General features: G+C 35.8%; 1 protein-coding gene and 1 gene segment (V, D, J or C); both read right to left on the bottom strand.

The window, feature by feature from the left end:
- LOC111197530 (NLR family CARD domain-containing protein 3-like) overlaps positions 1-20,116 on the bottom strand; it is a 141,681-nt gene that overhangs the window by 29,493 nt on the left and 92,072 nt on the right. The gene's annotated exons all lie outside the window — the stretch shown is intronic.
- On the bottom strand, positions 14,597-15,883 carry LOC111190841 (immunoglobulin kappa variable 3-15-like). The segment is given in 2 exon segments: positions 14,597-15,625; positions 15,771-15,883. Coding segments are annotated over 2 exon segments (399 nt in total).

The raw sequence follows: 20,116 nt of genomic DNA, 5'->3' as shown, positions 1-20,116 counted from the left end.
CGGATGATACTAATATTTTTTATAGCAGTGACAATCATAATGAACTCATAAATACTGTAAATGATGAATTAAGTAAAATAAAAGAATGGATGGACAGAAACAAGTTATCTTTAAATTTAATTAAAACAAAAGCAATGATATTTGGTAATGATAAGATTAATTCTGTATTTCAAATAAGCATAGATGGTGCCCCAATTGGAACTGTAACTGAAAACAAATTTTTAGGAGTAATAATAGACAGTAAATTAACATGGAAAGCCCACATCAGACACATAAAAACAAAAATTTCCAAAAGCCTCTCTATTATGAACAAAGTAAAGCAATTTCTCGATCACAAAGCACTCCGTATATTATATTGTTCTCTAGTTCTCCCATACTTATCATATTGTGCGGAAGTATGGGGCAACAATTATCAATGTACAATACAAACACTATTTAAATTACAAAAACGAGCAATGAGAATTATACACAAAGTTGGATTTTTAGAGCATAGTAATAATCTTTTTATTCAATCAAAATTACTTAAGATTCATGACATCGTAAACTATTACACAGTTCAGATTTTATTCAAGGCGTTTAACAACTTATTACCAAGTAATATTCAGAAGTTTTTCATAGTTAAAGAGTGTGCTCATAATCTTAGAGGTTTTGCTAAGTTTTCATCATGTAAAGCTAGAACTACCAGAAAAAAATTTTGTGTGTCTGTATGTGGAGTTAAATTATGGAATAGCCTGGACTCCAAACACAAGCAATGCCAAAGTATTCATAAATTTAAGTCACATTATAAAAAGATGGTTTGGGATCAGTATAGAGTGATTGGGACCTTCTTTACTATCGCTGTTGGTATCTAGGTTAGAGGATTCTAAGTATTTGTAAATTTAATTTTCTCTGTTGTTAAGTTTCATTTAATGTAAGTTGATGGGAAGTGGCTATGTAAGCTATGTAAGTTATGTTAATTTTGAAGAAAGGGGTGGGTTTAAATAAGTTTTCTTCTTCCCACTCCTTTTTGAGTAGCTGTATTGTATTGTATTGTATTAGATGTACGATTTTTTTGTGCTGCTCTACTCATTAAACCTTTCCTTTCCTTTCAAAGTAAATGTATTAAGTATAAAACATATTCTGGTTGGTTTAAAATTGTTGTTTCTAAAATCATGAGTTCCTGTAAATAAATTAATAAATAATAATAAAAAAATAAATAAAATGTATATATATATATATATATATATATATATATATATATATATATATATATATATATATATATATACAGGGCCGGATTAAAAGAATGGGCTGAAAAGGCTGCAGTCCCGGGCCTCGCCACTAGGGGGGCCTCCGGTCGCTGAATGTCAAATGACAAAAAATAATAAAAAAAACAAAAATTACAAGCAATAAAAAAGGAAAGAGCGACAGAATTATTACAGAAAACACCCAAATTAACCAACGTAGAGTAGTCAGCCTGCTGTAGCAGCTACCACCAGCAAAGATGTGCTGCGCGCGTGCTCTCTCTCTCTCTCTCGCTCTCTTGCTCTTCCGCAGCGCGGAGCTGAATTCAGCGCGAGGCTACAAATATAAAACTCAGTTTAGTTAAATAAATGAAGATGAGTAAGAATCTGTAAATTTAATCAAATATTGTCAAATATAAAGGAAAGGTTGAGGTTTTGGTGAGCTGTTTCAATGACTTGAAACTGAAACTAACTGAAACTGAAACTTTTATTATTCTGCGCACAGAAAGCCTTTGATTGTGTTTTAAATGAGTTTTTATTTCATATGAATTATTGTTTTATTCATCTGAAATATTTTTATTATCTTATTGATTAAATCATTTTTTTCTTCATAAGATATACATTCTTTATTTTTTATGTATCCTCATCATTTAATGATCTTTTTTAAGTGTCCTATTTTTCCTTTTTTGCATATGTCAGTTTTTAGTTATTTCTAATCAACACCCACCCCCCACGATATCATCGTCCATTGCCATGTTTCCCTGTAAACATCGTCAACTGCCAATTAAAGAGACATCGCCCAACCCTAAATTGAACTGAAATCATAATACCAGTACGGTACCAAACGGTAGTATACACATATATACACACATCACACAATCATATGTATATTTAGTAGTATTTTATTAATGCCAAAGTACATCCTGGGCATAATACTGATAAATACTGCATATTTGGCAGTGTTGAATCGATATTTGTGGATCGATTGAGTGCGCTGCATTATTATCTATACTTCTGTTAGTCAGTTATTAATGTTTCAGCCAAAGAAATTAGATTTTTATTACATCTATTACAGTTAATGCTATTATGGGTCGAACCACATGATAATTTCACACTTTAAATATCAGAACAAAAGAAAATCATTTAACTGATGTTTTCTGAAATGTTAAAACATACATATATAGGAGATGTCCTAAATATGCATGCTTTCACATTTAAACCTTTTTTTTTAAATCAATGTAGCCTGATAGTTGTCATGTTATTGATCCGATGTCAGTATTATAATTAGTAATACTGTAGACATTACTACCTCTCTGAAGTTAAAAATACTCATTAATGTTCCAAATTTGGTAAATCATCATTATCAAGTGGTGTTTTTACACTGTATGTTAAGTCAGATTGTATGTTAAGTCAAAACTGGACTAGTCCATTATTGAACTCATACAGAAGTTTTTGGAGTTATGATCAGTTTTTTTGTGTCCATTGTTCCTTATTTTGTTTTGGTGTTGTAAAGGTGTTTTCAGTCATTCGGTTCTTCAGAAAGATCTGTAGGAATGTGGTGAGAACTGTGTGCAGGAGAGTACAGAGATATAAGCATTTATATCCAAATCTATCTGGACGTTTCCTGCAAGTACTGGCATTGAGTTTAAGAAAACCCTGAATCATTCTGTAACAACTGAACAAACTCTTTCCATGATCATATTTTACAGGAGCAGATCCCAGTTAAACCAGTACAGAAGAACTGGTGTTCCTTCAAACGTACTCAGTGATCTAAAACTCCCATGGGTTCTCTGATCACTGCTGATTAAATCCAGATATGTAATATAAAATAGAAAGTTCTGGTTCTGTAACTCCAGGCTTTAAAAATACCTTTACGTCCATATTACTTTTGGTAGCTGACAGACCATCACACAAAGTCAGAACTTCCAGAATCTTGGAATGTCCATCTCTGATATCCAAACAAATCCAAAGGTAAAGATCTCACTGATGCAGTGAAGTTATGCCACAGTGGAGGAAGAAGATTCCTCCTGAAGTTCTAATTGCACACATTACTGCTAAGTATTGGACACACGACTCATGATTAGGGTGTTCTACAAGGGTTCTCTAATAAAATTAAAGGTTCTAAAGCTCTGTTATCATCTATTCATGGTATCTTACATGTTAATTTTGTTATTTAATTCATAAACCCTTTTCAAAATGGTTATATTTGATAACATTTTACTAAAACATTATACTATTCTTACCAATAACCATTTTTCATGCATGTAATGAAGTGTTTATAAATATATTCAATCCTACAACTGTGTGTGTTTCTGAGTCTGAGCACTTCCTCTACAGCTGAGGAGGTTTTTGTACGACGCTCTAACACTGTGTGAACGGAGTGCTGCTATACTGCTGACAGTAATAATCTCCTGCATCTTCAGCCTGAACTCCTGAGATCTGCAGTGAAAACTGTGTGAGAGATCCGGTTCCAATAAATCGAGGAGGAACACCAGACTGACGCTGGGAAACTTGCTTCATCAGAAACTTAGGAGCTTCTCCAGCTTTAAACTGGTACCAGTTGACAGCATACCAAATGTTCTGACTGGATGAGCAGTTAATGGTAACAGTCTGTCCTGGAGTCACAAGCTGAGAATTTGGAGACTGAGTCATTATAATGTCTCCAAAAGACTCTAAAAAGAAGAAAATTAGAAATAAACACATTTAATATATTAGAACACACTGGATTCACCCGTTCACACACATCTAAACTCAGTGATAATAAAGGGGTTAATGTGACTGTTAATATTTAACCCCTGATATTTACCTCCAGTCCAGAGAGTGAGAGTCCAGATGAAGATGGAGAAGAAAGTCATGGTTGCTGTGAGTGAAGTTGCTGGGCAGCAGCTCTCAGTCATGAAGTGTTAAACTCACAGGACTATAAACACTAGCAGAGCACTGAAGCATGGGCTGATAATGCAAAGTGGAACCTCTCTATGGAAATATCTAGAACCCCTCCTGAACCTAAAACACAACAAAGAAAACACTCTAAATATTACAGAACAATATTACACTCACACCATTTTATACACCCATATTCTGACTGGATACATCTGATACACATCCAGAGGACTGAGTGTGTGTGTGTGTGTGTGTGAGTGTGTGTGTGAGTGTGTGAGTGTGTGTGTGTGTGTGAGTGTGTGTGTGAGTGTGTGAGTGTGTGTGTGTGTGTGTAAGTGTGTGTGTGTGTGTGTGTGTGTGTGTGTGTGTGTGTGTGTGTGGTTCATCACTGGAGTGTAACAGAGGTTTTTGTACGACGGCTTCATTGGAATGTATCACTGTGGTGGACTTTCGGTGGAGGAACTAAACTCATTATAAAGAGTGAGTAACTTTACTTCTTCTAAAGCTCAAAATATTAAATATATTACATTTTATTTTTTTTATTGAATTTAAAAAAGCAACCTGACATTTACATTGTATAAAATTTTAAAGATAATTGGATCAAATGATCAACCCGACATTGCTTTGAACGTAAAAATTATCATTAATATTTAATTTTACATATTAAATCTTTTGATTAAACAAGTTAGTTTTAATAATTGAAAATATTTTTGAATCTGCCAGTATAATGACCCAATTTCAAAGGGTTGTGTCAGTAGTGACATACACAGTATATACTGTATTATTATAATAAATATTACTCTTTAATCCTTGAAACCCTGAAACATTACACACCAGTTTAAAATTTCTAAATAATTTAAACTGCAATGTTTTTATTTATTTATTTGCAGTAAAAAAACAAGCATGCTCTATATATGTTTCTAATTGTACTTAGTAACTTTTACATATTTTTGGGGTGTGATTTTAATTTATTTTATTGTTATATTATTACTTGTGTACAATTGTACATTTCTCAGTTATTCAATAGGTATTTAAAAAATAATAATTCAATAAATTAATATTTTCTGTGGTTTGAGATCTCAGAAAATCGGATTAAATTATGTAGCAAATATGATTCTCCTGTTAATCATCTCTATTAATGCTGATGTTGATTATATTTTACAATCACTGATTCAGAGCATGATCAGAAGCTTACACTATAATTGTCTGTTTCATGTTTAAATGATCATATCTGCTGCATTTTAGACCTTTTATTAACAAAGATGTTGGAGATATGATCCAATAACGAATCAGAATTTACACTCATTAATCAGAATTGACTCCTGACACTGTAGTATTTAATAATGAAGTTATCAGAAGTGTTAGGAGTGTTAAATGTGTTGATCTTATCAGATATGTATGGATTATTGTTTTTCTATAAACTGTTACAGTATCTGTGATTATGGGATGTACTGAATGCAGAGTAACTGTACTGGTTCTGTAGTTTTGGGCTCATTAATAAAGTGTGTGTTTGGGTTCTGCAGATTGTTGGAGCGGGTTAAAGAAAAGTCGAGCAGTTAGTAAAGAACTGTTCTCTCTCTCAGCTGTTATAGGCAGCCTGTATATCTGGACGACACGCTGTTCTCTGAATCTTTAACATCGTTCTCAGTCTAAACCTGGATTACATAATGACTCTCAACTAACATATGGATACTATCATTTATTTTCTCCCTTTTTAATGTAAATAAAGTGTTTAAATGTGTGTGTTCTCTCTCCAGCCGGTCCCACGGTGAAGCCCTCCGTGTCTCTGCTCCGCCCCTCCTCTCTGCAGCTGTCTGAGGGCTCCGCCTCTCTGCTCTGCCTGCTGTCTGGCTACTCTCCACAGGGGGCGCTGGTCAGCTGGACGGTGGACGGCTCAGAGGTGAAGGACGGGGTTCTGACCAGTGCAGAAGAAGAGAAGAACGGCCGCTACAGCCGCAGCAGCACCCTGACCCTCAGCAAAGCACTCTGGGAAAAGGGGGAGGAGTTTACCTGCACCGTCTCCCACGACAACGCGGTTCAGCCAATCAGGTTGAGGAAGAGCGAGTGTGAAGGCTAGCAGCTCCAAGATAGAAGTGAACATAGAGCTGCTTCCACCTGCATCTCCAATAGAGTGTAAATTCTACACAGTGCTGATATTTGTGTCTTTACTCTGGTCAGTGTGCTGTAGCTGTCCCCATACTTTTGCTGTGCTGAAATAAAGCTGGATTTTGGACACTGTGTGTGTTGTATTGTAATGAATGCTGATGATCAGTGTTGGTAGAGAGTGTGTTTAGCTGCAGCTTCAGTGCAGTGCTGTGTGTGTTGTGCTTGAGTGAGTTTGGCTGAATGAAGCTGAACATCTGCTGAAAGTTCTGCTCTATTCTGGGAGAAAGAGGACCAATCAGGACTGTTCATGCAGATCTGAGCTCCACTGGTTGGAGGGGGGTCTGGTTTCACTTCTGTCTTCTGTCTTTACTGCTGCTGATAACAGTAAACACGAGTCCAATCAGATCAAACACAAATTTAACAAAGTTTCAGTTACATTTAAGAAGACTTTTCTACATGGGTATTAAAATAGTTATATTTATTTCTGATTACTTTATATAAATTTCTCTATTAAATCTTAGGTACCATGATTAGAAATGTACTCCACATTTTAATGCAGATGTTTGAACATGTGTGATTGCTCATCTATCCCTGGTTCAACCCATGTAAACCCCACATCAGCATGTTAGCTGTGTTCATTTCAGAGACTGGAAACAGTGGATAAGATATCTGATATTTTAATATTTTAGTATATGTCATCAGAATATCCCCCAAAAAAAACAAGATCAGTAGAAACAAGGGAAATGAAAAGGAAAAGTATTAAGTGCTGATGGTCCTGATAAAGTAGGATTGGATAAAGTTCAGAAGAGTCAACACAGATAATAGTGAGATGTAGATTATCATTACTTATTAAATATTACTGGTGTTATAAAGGTGTTAGACTGGGATGAAAATAAAGTGTTACATATGGAGGGAAATGTAGTTTAAATCTCCTGTCTAAAGATACATTGGTAGATCTGAGCAGAAAGCTCTGTAGCTGCATTTGTTTAAGGAGATAAATGAAAGGACAGTCTTCAGAAACACATATGGGATGTACGAGTTTATCATGATACCATTTGGGTAAAGTGGGGCACCAGCATGTATCTGAATTCAGATGTTGCTGCTGTATGAAGACACCAATACACTCTCTGCAGGAAGACTCGTCACTGCTGGTTTTGAGGCGCCATCATCTGCAAACCTCAGAATCTTCATCATTGGGTCTTTAGAGATGTAGCCCACAAATAAACTCATTTTAGTTTATCTAAACTATCAATAAAGATGATAACTTCTTATTGCTGAACAGAGTCAATAGATTTCAGTGTGGTTTCACAGATTAATCAATTTCTTTTTTAATCATATTTCCTTAATGTTCTTAGTGTGACCAATAACTGATATGTTTAGCAGCATGGATCACAAATTTTACTGAGAATTATAACTGAGCTATTTTTTTCTGCATGGTGTGCTGGCAAACACATCTGACATAAATAGTACTAACTGCTTCAGACAAAAAATATCAATTATTTAAGTTACTGAATTATAATAAGAGGAGTAAAAATAACACTAAAATATAATACAGAAACAGAATTTTACAGTTTTTTTATGACTGCTAACAAGCATTTACTAATACCTAAGATACTTTTTCAAAACTCTAAACACAGCATCACATCTGCCTCATATAAATAACCAAATAGTTAACATCCTGTTTAAAAGCACAAACTCTTAACTAAATACCAACTCTGCATTTCTCTATACACATTAACTCTGTTAAAACAGAGCAACCCTGTTTCAGTATCCAATCATCCTTTCAGAACACTAGTGCAGATTCTCTATTCAAGAGGAACATGAGGTCAATCACTGCACAACCACTGTCAAAAAACTAACAGTTACAGTTTTTCCCAAATGTTTAAACATATTTCTAGAAACTTGTCTCAGTTTCTCAGAACTCTAAACACAAACTGAATATTATTAACTGCTTTGTTGTAACCTCACAAATCTCCAGCAAAACTGATTCCTTCCATCAAAACAACAAACACAGCTATTTATATCCTCATCTCTCACAGAGCATCAAATACACACTGACAAGATCAATTCAGAGCACTGTTATCAGAAGTATTTGGTTCTGTTTTTGACTTCATGAGGCCACTGTACAAATTCTAATGCATACAAGTCTATGGAAATATGTTGGGTTTATGTTCTTTATATGTATTTGGTGTGGTGTAGGACCCCCCCATATATCATTTACAGTACTATATTTATATGAGACACAAATGTAAGCCATTTTTACTGTATGTAGTATGCTGCAACACTGTATCATAATATCTGTCAGTTCATTTTTTATTAAAATCCACTATATTTGGACCTTTTTCTCAAATGTGTGCATTTCTGGCAATATACTGTCTACAATGAGTGATATTTACTGTATCGTACTGTATGGAATGTAAAAGAGACAAAAAAGGACTATGTCTTGCAGTAAATGTTATATTTTATTTGGGACATTACTGTAATTGTAAACATAATTAGCCATGGTACCATATGTGAAAAAATACACATATACAAAAAAAAGCCAAACAAGGAGGAAAAAGCAGAACACAAAACTGATCAGTCTTTAATCTAAACGCTCTTCAGCATTTGGCCTCATGATTTTATCCACATCACATCTCATGTTGTCCCTTGTCATGCACCTGGGATAGAAAGACGTGGCATGGCTTATTCCCCCTGGCAGTCTTCAGCTGAAATGTCTCTGCATCCATTGCATCAAGGAGGGACATTTGGACATGTGGTCGATGATCATGCACTGTAAAACCTAACTACATTTCTTACTGAATTAATTAACCCTTAGATGCATAAGTGGGGTCAAAAATGACCCCGAGGGTTGTTATTCTTCAAAATCTCTGAAATTAAACGTTTTTACACTTCCATATTCCAGGTATTCCTCATAAAACATGTTTGTGACTTGAGGCCATTTGAATTTTTTTTTAATGTTTTTATACATTTTAAGAAATTGCAGTTTTTGTGTCACTACCCCAGTTTTCCATATGTGGGGTCAAAAATGACCCCAAGCATTTCCTACAGATTCTCAAGGGTTTTCTTTGGGAATCTTTGATTCTTGCCAAATGTGAGTGTCAGGATACATGTTCTGTCCCACTTACACATCTGATACCTGCATTCTCACCACCAGGAGGTCAGCAGCAGCATACATGTAAGTATTATCTTTATTTATCAACTCCATGCCTTTTCTCTCATAGAGTATCATGTTGGTCAACAAAGTAGACAATAGTTAGCTAACTACAAAATAATCTTAGTAGTAATGTTAGTTCTATGTTTGCTGGCTTACTTAGCTAGCTAACATTACACTAGCTTAGTAAGCTAGCTGATATTACTGCATTTGTTATGTAGAGACTCATTGTATTCATGATTCCGTATAATAAAAGCTAACCTGTTAGGTAACCTATTATATCATTATTGATTGTGTGTGTGTGGGCGCACATGTATGTCTGTGCTTTTACTTACATATAACAGACATCCCAATTTGCAAAAGTTGATTTCAGGGAGCCCATCCCCCCCAACTCACCAAATGATAACGAAACTTTAATTTAATATTAATTAATTTTACGTTTTTTTTGTTTTTTTTTTAAATAAAATTTAGAGTATTCAGAGTTGAAATAAAATGAGTTTTATCTTTTTTCTTTTTTGGAATGCCCTGCCTCTGCTTTCCTGCCTATGCTTTTTTTTTATTTGACAAAAATTGACAGTAACAATATCACAAGAAATTGCACAAAATCAAAAACATTTCATATCATATTACAATAATTATTAATATTGCCTCCCCCATGATCTGCTTTCTCTCACTCTCTGAACAAATCCCATCCGGGAGGGGGGAAAAACACTGCCCGCCCACACTAAAAACTGATTGGCCGTCTCGCAGACTCTTTGCAGAGAACAGGCCAATCAGAGCCCTCTCTGTTTTGTCTCTCTCCTTCCCACACGCGACTACAGAAGAAAGTCTGTGGCCTGTGTGGCGTTTGCGGGCACTCGTTCTGAATTCCGGGAGATTATATGTGACTCGCGGGCATCCGGGAGCCACTGCCGAAATGCGGGAGACTCCCGCAGCTTCAGGGAGACTTGGTTTGTCTGATATAAATGCACAGACATTTACTTAGATAGCTACATATTGATTATTGTTTTGTGTGTCATTCAAACATTGTCTGTTTTAGGTTTTCTCATCCAAACTATCATGGCTACACAGAGGCCAGCTAGGAGACCCGAAGACCTTGCTCGAGATATGATCCTGAACCCATCGAATGATGGATGAAGAGCCCATCGGTGGGATTGACTCGGGATCTGACATCACAGATCAAAGGAGCTTGTAACTCCTCACATAAAAGTCGACTGGAAGGTACCCCGAACCTACCAACCTACATCACTGAAGCAATGGAAAGGTATGGAGTGAAAAAAACTGCAAACCAGCAACAGGGAGAGAGGCAAAGAGGGCAGACACAAGAGAAAGAGGTGCCAGATGTGTCCAAGAAACAAAGATCACAAAGCCACCAATTGCTGTTGGAAATGCAGTACCCCGGTGTGCAATGATCACAACCAAAAGCCAATAGTTTGTGAAAATTGCACACAGTTAATAGAGAAAATAATTTTGTGCGGGCAAATGTGAGTGGACAGTGTTCTGATATTATGCATGTTCATTTTCTTTTTTGTCCTGCAGACACATGGACATACTAACAATAATTTTTAAAGATTTTGATGTTGTTACGAATGAGAGGGTGGACGTAAGTGCAGATATATTACAAGTATTTTTAATAAACAAGATAAATGAAAACAAACAGAAAACAAACACGGGTATCGCATAAATAAAGAAATAAACCCTTAGAAGTAGAATATTGAATAGAACAAAACTAAGTATGACTAAACAAACAAAACACTGAATAACTAGAACACTAGGGACACAAAATAAAATAGGTACACTTACTGAATTAACAAAACAACAGACCTGGATTCAGGGAACATAAATTCACAAAATACAAAACTTGGATATACAGACAGCAAAGACACAAAAGACTCCACAAGGCAACACTCATACAAGAGGCTATTTATACACAAGGAGGGTGAAGACAGGTAATGAGGGGGCGGGGTTACAAACAAGACACAAGGTGACAACACTAATGGCTAGGGCTGGGCTAGGGTGGGGCTAGGGTGGAGACAGAACAATAACAAAACAATGCCATGTGCTCAAAAAAGCACATGGCTGGAAACACAAGACAGGAAAACAGGGCAGGAGCACAGAAAACCAAAAGAGGGAAAAACACAGGACAGACAGGCTAATATGTGACAGATGTTATTTCTTGTGGAAAAATGTTACAAAAGTTGTAAATATGCAATATGTTAAATGTAAAATCTGTCTTTTGTTGACCCAAATATAATAAATATAATCACCTTTAACCAAAATTAAGGGCATTTTTTGTATTCATTGCAAAAACACTTTGATTCTAATTGGGGTCATTTTTGACCCCACTCATGGAAGAGTGTAGGTATTGGTCATCCATGCATCCAAGGGTTAAGTGAATGTAACTTAAATATTACAGAAACTTGGCTTCAGTTATGCTGATAAAGTCAAACTAACTCAAAAATTATTTGTTGCCTTCTTGCATTTATAGCTGTAAAAACCTGTTTGTTTTAAGTGTTTGATTTGAGTTAATGTAAGTTAAATAATTTAAGGCAATTTGTAATTTAATGTTTGTAGCTCATATATCAGGAATAACTGCTTGGCCTCTGTGTTGTGGGCTGTAAGAACAAGCATCATTTTTCTGAGCTGCAGTAACTCTCTAATGGCTGTGCTCTCAATACTGTTCACTCTAGAGCTAATTTGGTACCACTTTAAAATAAGACTACCTTTATAAAGGGGTCATGAATTGTTCATAAAGGATATTATTAATGGTTATTAATGAAGCTGCAAATACTTTAAAACTCATTCCACACATTTCTACTGTCAAACCTCAGATCTTTCTAGAAACTGATCTTACTTTGTGTTTTCCATCAATCAGCATTAAACCTGTCATATTATTATATCTGTAAGGATGTTTAATTTTTTACTATGAATTAAATGACTCAAATTGATGAATTCAATTGTTGTAACTGATTATCAATGGTTTTAAAGCTTTTACAAGCTAATCAATAATACTTAATAATCTAGTTTATAAACCATTTATAAAGCATTTATAAGGATAGTCTTATTTTAAAGTGGTACCGCTAATTTATATGGAGGAATCATATTGAGAATAACCATTTGTTCAACTCCACACAGCATTCAAATTAACTAAAAAAAACGAGTTTTGAAAACTTAATTGATTTGAATCAACAAATTACCTAAAACATGATTTGAGTAGACTTAACTTACTAGGGTTTACAGTGAACATGAGTCTAAAATACTTAAATAAACTAACATTTACACTGTGAATATAGTTAGAACAAGTCACTTGATTTACTCAATTCTATATAACAATGATTTTGTGCATTATTCACGCTCATCTTAAAAAATCATTTATGCTTAAATAGTTTTGAGTTATGAAACTTAAATGGTTTAAGGCAATCGGTTTCCTCAAATCGATTGAGTTTATTTAATTTTTAAGTTTTACAGTGTGCACCTTCCACCTCCAGGCTGAGAAGAATTCCTCAATGGGGTGAAGGAAAGGCGAGTAGGGCGGGAGGAAAAGGAACATCATTCTTGGATGGTCTGTAAACTAGTTAACTATGACATGGGAATGGTGGAGAGCTACATTGTCCCATGTCATCACAAATGTCCTCACGTTTCCTCCCACCTGAACCCGTTCTGCGTCTGGCACTAGCTGTTGGTAGAGTTCATCCAAAAAAAGAAAGAAAGAGGTCAGTGTTATTGGGTCTAATCTGGCATTTGTGAAGGACCAAACCAGCATTTGAGATTGCAGCACACATGGTGATATTTGCTGCTCTCTGACCCGCTACATTAATGGTAGCTCTTTTCCCAATGATATTTCTACCCCGCCTACGAGTTTTTATCAGGATAAATCCTGCCTCCTCCACATAAATGGGTGCCATGACTCTCTAAAATAAATGAAACAGAATTTAAACACACTTTCAGTCTGTCCTACTGTACATACTGTAACTTGTATATCCATGCAGGGTGGCAGAGAGTAAAATGTTTTATACTACAAGAAATAAAAGGTATATAGGATAGACACTACACCTGGACATAAAGGAACTGTGTACAACTGCTTTAGGTGAACTCTGCATTTACTCAGAGTCCGGGCAATGGTTCTCAGGCTGATGCTTCCCACATTGTGAAATAACTGCTTATTTTCTATGACTTTGGTCTGAATTTTTGTTTTATTCCATTGTCAGAAATCACCATGTCTACAATGGCATGCTCCTGGTCTTCACTGAGGAGTTTCCCCTTCCCCCAGAGGGAGGCAGACGCTGCATCTTTTACAGTAAAAGAACAAAAATACATCATATATATTAGCAGTGGGGCCGGTGCATGCAGTTACTGTAAGATAGCATCAGTAGGAATATACTTGTAAAACGTATTCTTTACCTATTAGTTTATCTAAATGTCTGAATAATGGAAGACACAGTTGAGCGTCTGAGGTTGGGCTGCACTCTTTCACCAGCCTCCCTCAGTGATTGGCCGTGGTTCATCAGATGGTCTATGATGGAGGCTCTAATTTCATCAGTGACAGTAGTTCTTACCCTTTGTTGAACACCACCATGCATTCTTACTCCTCTCCCTCTCTCTTGCCTCGGCCCAACTCTTCCTCTTCCTTGTCCAGACATGATTCCTCTTTCCTCTTTTCTTTCCTCTTTCCTCTGCCTGCTCCTGTGCCCACACTGACCAAACTCATTCAAAATAAAGCCCTGTTTTTATGTGTTCCTGTCACTGACAGCAGCTGCTTGTGTCTCTAACTGGGATTGGAATCAGCTGCCTTTTATTTCAGTGATCTGATGTGTAAAATGTGTGAATGTGTAAAAGTTTGTATGACAGTATGAGCTTTTCACCTGATTTTTTGCAGAACTCTACGATTATTTATGGTTTTGAACCTGATTTTGACTTGCTGTTTGCAAGCATTTGTAAATAAGAGAAAAATGATCCAGAATTGTGTTATTGGGAAACCTTGTGTGTACAGAAAATGTAAGCATTGTAGAAGCATGATAAATGACTGAATTTTCAGTTTGAACAACATTAATTGTGTTAATGGTATAGCCCAAGAAAGACTGATTTACTGTGTTTAGAGTTTTGGAAATGTGACTACAGATTGGAAAAAAGGATTTTAGCAATTGTGAAAAAGTAAAAATAATATTCCAGTAGATACAGATACAGTATTTTTGTACTTAAGTGCGGTAGTGAATTAAAAAATATTACTCCAATAGAGTACAGATACAGTATTTTAGTACTTAAGTACAGTAGTGTAGTAAACATAATAATCCAATAGAGTACAGATACAGTATTTTAGTACTTAAATACAGTAGTGAGGTACTTCTATTTTGTTACTATAGATCTTTGGTGAAGATATTAAGTGATGAAATTGTTCAGGTTTAATTCTGTTTTATTCTTCCTGTAAACACATCACTACTGGATACAGATCAGGACTGCAGGCAGGACAGTCCAGTATCTGTACGCTGTTCTTCCACAGTCATGTATTTTAATGTGGTTTTGTATTATTTCTGCATTAATGCTGCATCACAGAAGTGTAGTGATGCACCTCCATACCATGACTGAACCTGAATTTTGGACTTGTTGCTGAGAACAGTCTGCATGGTACTTTTCAGTTTTGTTCTGGAGCTCACGTCGTCCATTTCTTCCAAAAATGATCTGAAATTTTAATCCCAGTCTCTGGAGAGTGTGTGTGATCTCCTAAGAGTGTGTATCTGCTGCTGCTTCACTGCTACTAGTGAGATGTTCCATCTAGTGGTGAAATCTCTGTTCCACAGTGAGGAAAACTCCCTAAAGAGAGAGAAATGTTCACTACTGTAGAGTTCTGGAGTTGATGAGCTCAGCTGAGTGCAGCTTTATCAGCTGATCTCAGATCAGTGTGTGTTTCTGAGTCTGAGCACTTCCTCTACAGCTGAGGGAGGTTTTTGTACGACGCTCTAACACTGTGTGATCGGGATGTAACCCTGCTGACAGTAATAATCTCCTGCATCTCCAGCCTGAACTCCAGAGATCTGTAGAGAATATTCAGATCCAGATCCACTCCCAGTAAAACGATCAGAAACTCCAGACTGACGAGAAGAAGCAAGATAGACCAGCAGTTTAGGAGCTTCTCCAGATTTCTGAAGATACCAGGCGAGAGCGCTGCTGATGCTCTGACTGGATCTGCATCTGATGGTAACAGTCTGTCCTGGAGTCACAAGCTGAGAATTTGGAGACTGAGTCATTATGATTTCCCCAAAAGACTCTAAAAAGAAGAAAAAGTAGAAAAAAAGACACAAAAACACATTTAATATATTAGAACACACTGGATTCACCCGTTCACACACATCTAAACTCAGTAATAATAAAGGGGTTAATGTGACTGTTACTATTTAACCCCTGATATTTACCTCCAGTCCAGAGAGTGAGAGTCCAGATGAAGATGGAGAAGAAAGTCATGGTTGCTGTGGGTGAAGTTGCTGGGCAGCAGCTCTCAGTCATGAAGTGTTAAACTCACAGGACTATAAACATTAGCAGAGCACTGAAGCATGGGCTGATAATGCAAAGTGGAACCTCTCTATGGAAATATCTAGAACCCCTCCTGAACCTAAAACACAACAAAGAAAACACTCTAAATATTACAGAACAATATTACACTCACACCATTTTATACACCCAGATTCTGACTGGATACATCTGATACACATCCAGAGGACTGAGTGTGTGTGTGTGTGTGTGTGAGTGTGAGTGTGTGTGTGTGTGTGTGTGTGTGTGTGTGTGAGTGTGTGTGTGTGTGTGTGTGTGTGTGTGTGTGTGAGTGTGTGAGTGTGTGTGTGTGTGTGTGAGTGTGTGTGTGAGTGTGTGAGTGTGTGTGTGTGTGTGAGTGTGTGTGTGAGTGTGTGAGTGTGTGTGTGTGTGTGTAAGTGTGTGTGTGTGTGTGTGTGTGTGTGTGTGTGTGTGTGTGTGGTTCATCACTGGAGTGTAACAGAGGTTTTTGTACGACGGCTTCATTGGAATGTATCACTGTGGTACACTTTCGGTGGAGGAACTAAACTCATTATAAAGAGTGAGTAACTTTACTTCTTCTAAAGCTCAAAATATTAAATATATTTAATTTTATTTATTTTTTTTAATTTAAAAAAGCAACCTGACGTTTATATTGTATAAAATTTTAAAGATAATTGGATCAATAGATCAACCCAACATTGCTTTGAACGTAATTGTGAAAATGATCATTAATATTTAATTTTACATATGAAATCTTTTGATTAAACAAGTTAGTTTTAATAATTGAAAATATTTTTTATTCTGCCTGTACAATTACCCAATTTCAAAGGTTTGTGTCAGTAGTGACATACACAGTATGTACTGTATTATTATAATAAATATTAAACTTTAATCCTTGAAACCCTGAAACATTAAACAGCAGTTTGAAAATTCTAAATCATTTAAACTGCAGTGTTTTTTTTATTTATTTGCAGTAAAAACAAACAAGCATGCTCTATATATTTTTCTAATTGTACTTAGTAACTTTTACATATTTTTCGGGTGTAATGTTATTTATTTATATTTGTTATATTATTACTTGTGTACAATTGTACATTAGTAATTCCATTAGTTATTAGTTATTCCATAGGTATTTAAAAAAAAAAAATTTAATAAATTAATATTTTCTGTGGTTTGAGGTCTCAGAAAATCGGATTAAATTATGCAGCAAATATGATTCTCCTGTTAATCATCTCTATTAATGCTGATGTTGATTATATTTTATAATCACTGATTCAGAACATGATCAGCAGCTTACAGTATAATTGTCTGTTTCATGTTTAAATGATCGTATCTGCTGCATTTTAGACGTTTTATAAACAAAGATATTGGAGATATGATCCAATCACGAATCAGAATTTATACTCATTAATCAGAATTGACTCCTGACACTGTAGTATTTAATAATGAAGTTATCAGAAGTGTTAGGAGTGTTAAATGTGTTGATCTTATCAGATATGTATGGATTATTGTTTTTCTATAAACTGTTACAGTATCTGTGATTATGGGATGTACTGAATGCAGAGTAACTGTACTGGTTCTGTAGTTTTGGGCTCATTAATAAAGTGTGTGTTTGGGTTCTGCAGATTGTTGGAGCGGGTTAAAGAAAAGTCGAGCAGTTAGTAAAGAACTGTTCTCTCTCTCAGCTGTTATAGGCAGCCTGTATATCTGGACGACACGCTGTTCTCTGAATCTTTAACATCGTTCTCAGTTTAAACCTGGATTACATAATGACTCTCAACTAACATATGGATACTATCATTTATTTTCTCCCTTTTTAATGTAAATAAAGTGTTTAAATGTGTGTGTTCTCTCTCCAGCCGGTCCCACGGTGAAGCCCTCCGTGTCTCTGCTCCGCCCCTCCTCTCTGCAGCTGTCTGAGGGCTCCACCTCTCTGCTCTGCCTGCTGTCTGGCTACTCTCCACAGGGGGCGCTGGTCAGCTGGACGGTGGACGGCTCAGAGGTGAAGGACGGGGTTCTGACCAGTGCAGAAGAAGAGAAGAACGGCCGCTACAGCCGCAGCAGCACCCTGACCCTCAGCAAAGCTCTGTGGGAAAAGGGGGAGGAGTTTGTCTGCAACATCTCCCACGACAACGCGGTTCAGCCAATCAGGTTGAGGAAGAGCGAGTGTGAAGGCTAGCAGCTCCAAGATAGAAGTGAACATAGAGCTGCTTCCACCTGCATCTCCAATAGAGTGTAAATTCTACACAGTGCTGATATTTGTGTCTTTACTCTGGTCAGTGTGCTGTAGCTGTCCCCATACTTTTGCTGTGCTGAAATAAAGCTGGATTTTGGACACTGTGTGTGTTGTATTGTAATGAATGCTGATGATCAGTGTTGGTAGAGAGTGTGTTTAGCTGCAGCTTCAGTGCAGTGCTGTGTGTGTTGTGCTTGAGTGAGTTTGGCTGAATGAAGCTGAACATCTGCTGAAAGTTCTGCTCTATTCTGGGAGAAAGACGACCAATCAGGACTGTTGATGCAGAACTAAGCTCCTCCCACCTGATTTCTACCTTGTTGGTGGTTATCTGGATGGGTGGGGGAAAGGGTAGGTGCTGGTTTCAGTTCTTACTTCTGTTCTAACAGCTGTTCTGGGGTGGGTTTCCCGAAAGCTAAGATTGATCATTAATTAAAGAGTGTTTCCCAAACCTGTGCGTAACTAAAGTACTACGTAAAATCACTCGCAGATTTACGAGTAACCTGACCCAGTCGTTAATCAGAAAGAGCTATTTTAGGAGATCTCTACTTTCAGTTCAGCACCTTAAACACCAGGCACAATATATTTCCATGCTATTGGGAAAATCCCTGGTACTGTAGGTCCGGTGCAGGGATGCCTGCGGTGTCTTTAATCACACCTACACGTATTGTAAAGGGTATCGGTGAATGTGCAGGTAATATTTAATAATATTTAATAATCAGGTGCTTCTAACCAACATTGTGGCTGTTCATCTGTGCAAACTCTGGGGTGTGTCAGCTCGCAAATATATAAGTACCAGTCAAAAGTTTGGACACGTCTCATTCAATGTTTTTATTTATTTTATATTTTAATAATTTTCTACACTATAGATTAATATTAAACCAATGAAAACTTTTAATTGATGTATATGGAATTATGTAGTAAATAAAAAGAGGCATGTCCTTTACAATTCCCTGACCTAAACCCAACTGTAAGGGTGATTTGAGGTAATTGAGGATGAGCTGGAGCTTCACAGCGCAAAGCAGCAACTATTGTTCAGCACCTCCAGGAACTCCTTCAAGACGCTGAGAAAACTATTCCAGGTGACTCTACCTCATGAAGACACTGTCCTCAAAGATAAATGTATTAAGTATAAAACATATTCTGGTTGGTTTAAAATTGTTGTTTCTAAAATCATGAGTTCCTGTAAATAAATAAATAAATAAATAATAATAATAAATAAATAAAATGTGTGTGTATATATATATATATATATATATATATATATATATATATATATATATATATATATATACAAATTAATATAAACAAAATTAATATTAATTAAATTAATATTAATCCTAAAATCTATTTTAAAACATTAAACAATCTATTTAAAAAAAAACTTTAATGCTTTAAAATAGATTAGATTTTTGTTCATTTATTTAATCATATGTATCTTTAGTAGTATTTTATTAATGCAAAAGTACATCCTGGGTATAATACTGAATAAATACTGCATATTTGGAAGTGTTGAATCGCTATTTGTGGATCGATTGAATGTGCTGCATTATTATCTATACGTTATATATGTTAGTCAGTTATTAATGTTTCAGCCAAAACATATATATTTTTATTACATCTATTACAGTTAATGCTATTATGGTCGAACCACATGATATTTTCACACTTTAAATAACAGAACAACAGAAAATCATTTAACTGATGTTTTCTGAAATGTTAAAACACATACATATATAGGAGATGTCCTAAATATGTATGCTTTCACATTTAAACCTTTTTTTTATGAAATCAATTTAAAATCAAAGTATTACTAATTATAATATTATAATTAGTAATACTGTAGACATTACTACCTCTCTGAACATACTCATTAATGTTCCAAATTTGGTAAATTATCATTATCAAATGGTGTTTTTACACTGTATGTTAAGTCAGATTGTAATCAGTTTTTTCTTTATAACAGGAATATAACTGGACTAGTGCAATATAGAACTCGTCCAGAAGTTTTTGGAG

The sequence above is a fragment of the Astyanax mexicanus genome, unplaced genomic scaffold (assembly GCF_023375975.1).
Source record: "Astyanax mexicanus isolate ESR-SI-001 unplaced genomic scaffold, AstMex3_surface scaffold_31, whole genome shotgun sequence".
Taxonomy (NCBI): Eukaryota; Metazoa; Chordata; class Actinopteri; order Characiformes; family Acestrorhamphidae; genus Astyanax; species Astyanax mexicanus.
The sequence above is the reverse complement of the archived record's forward strand: the minus strand, read 5'-3'. Positions and strand labels throughout refer to the sequence as shown.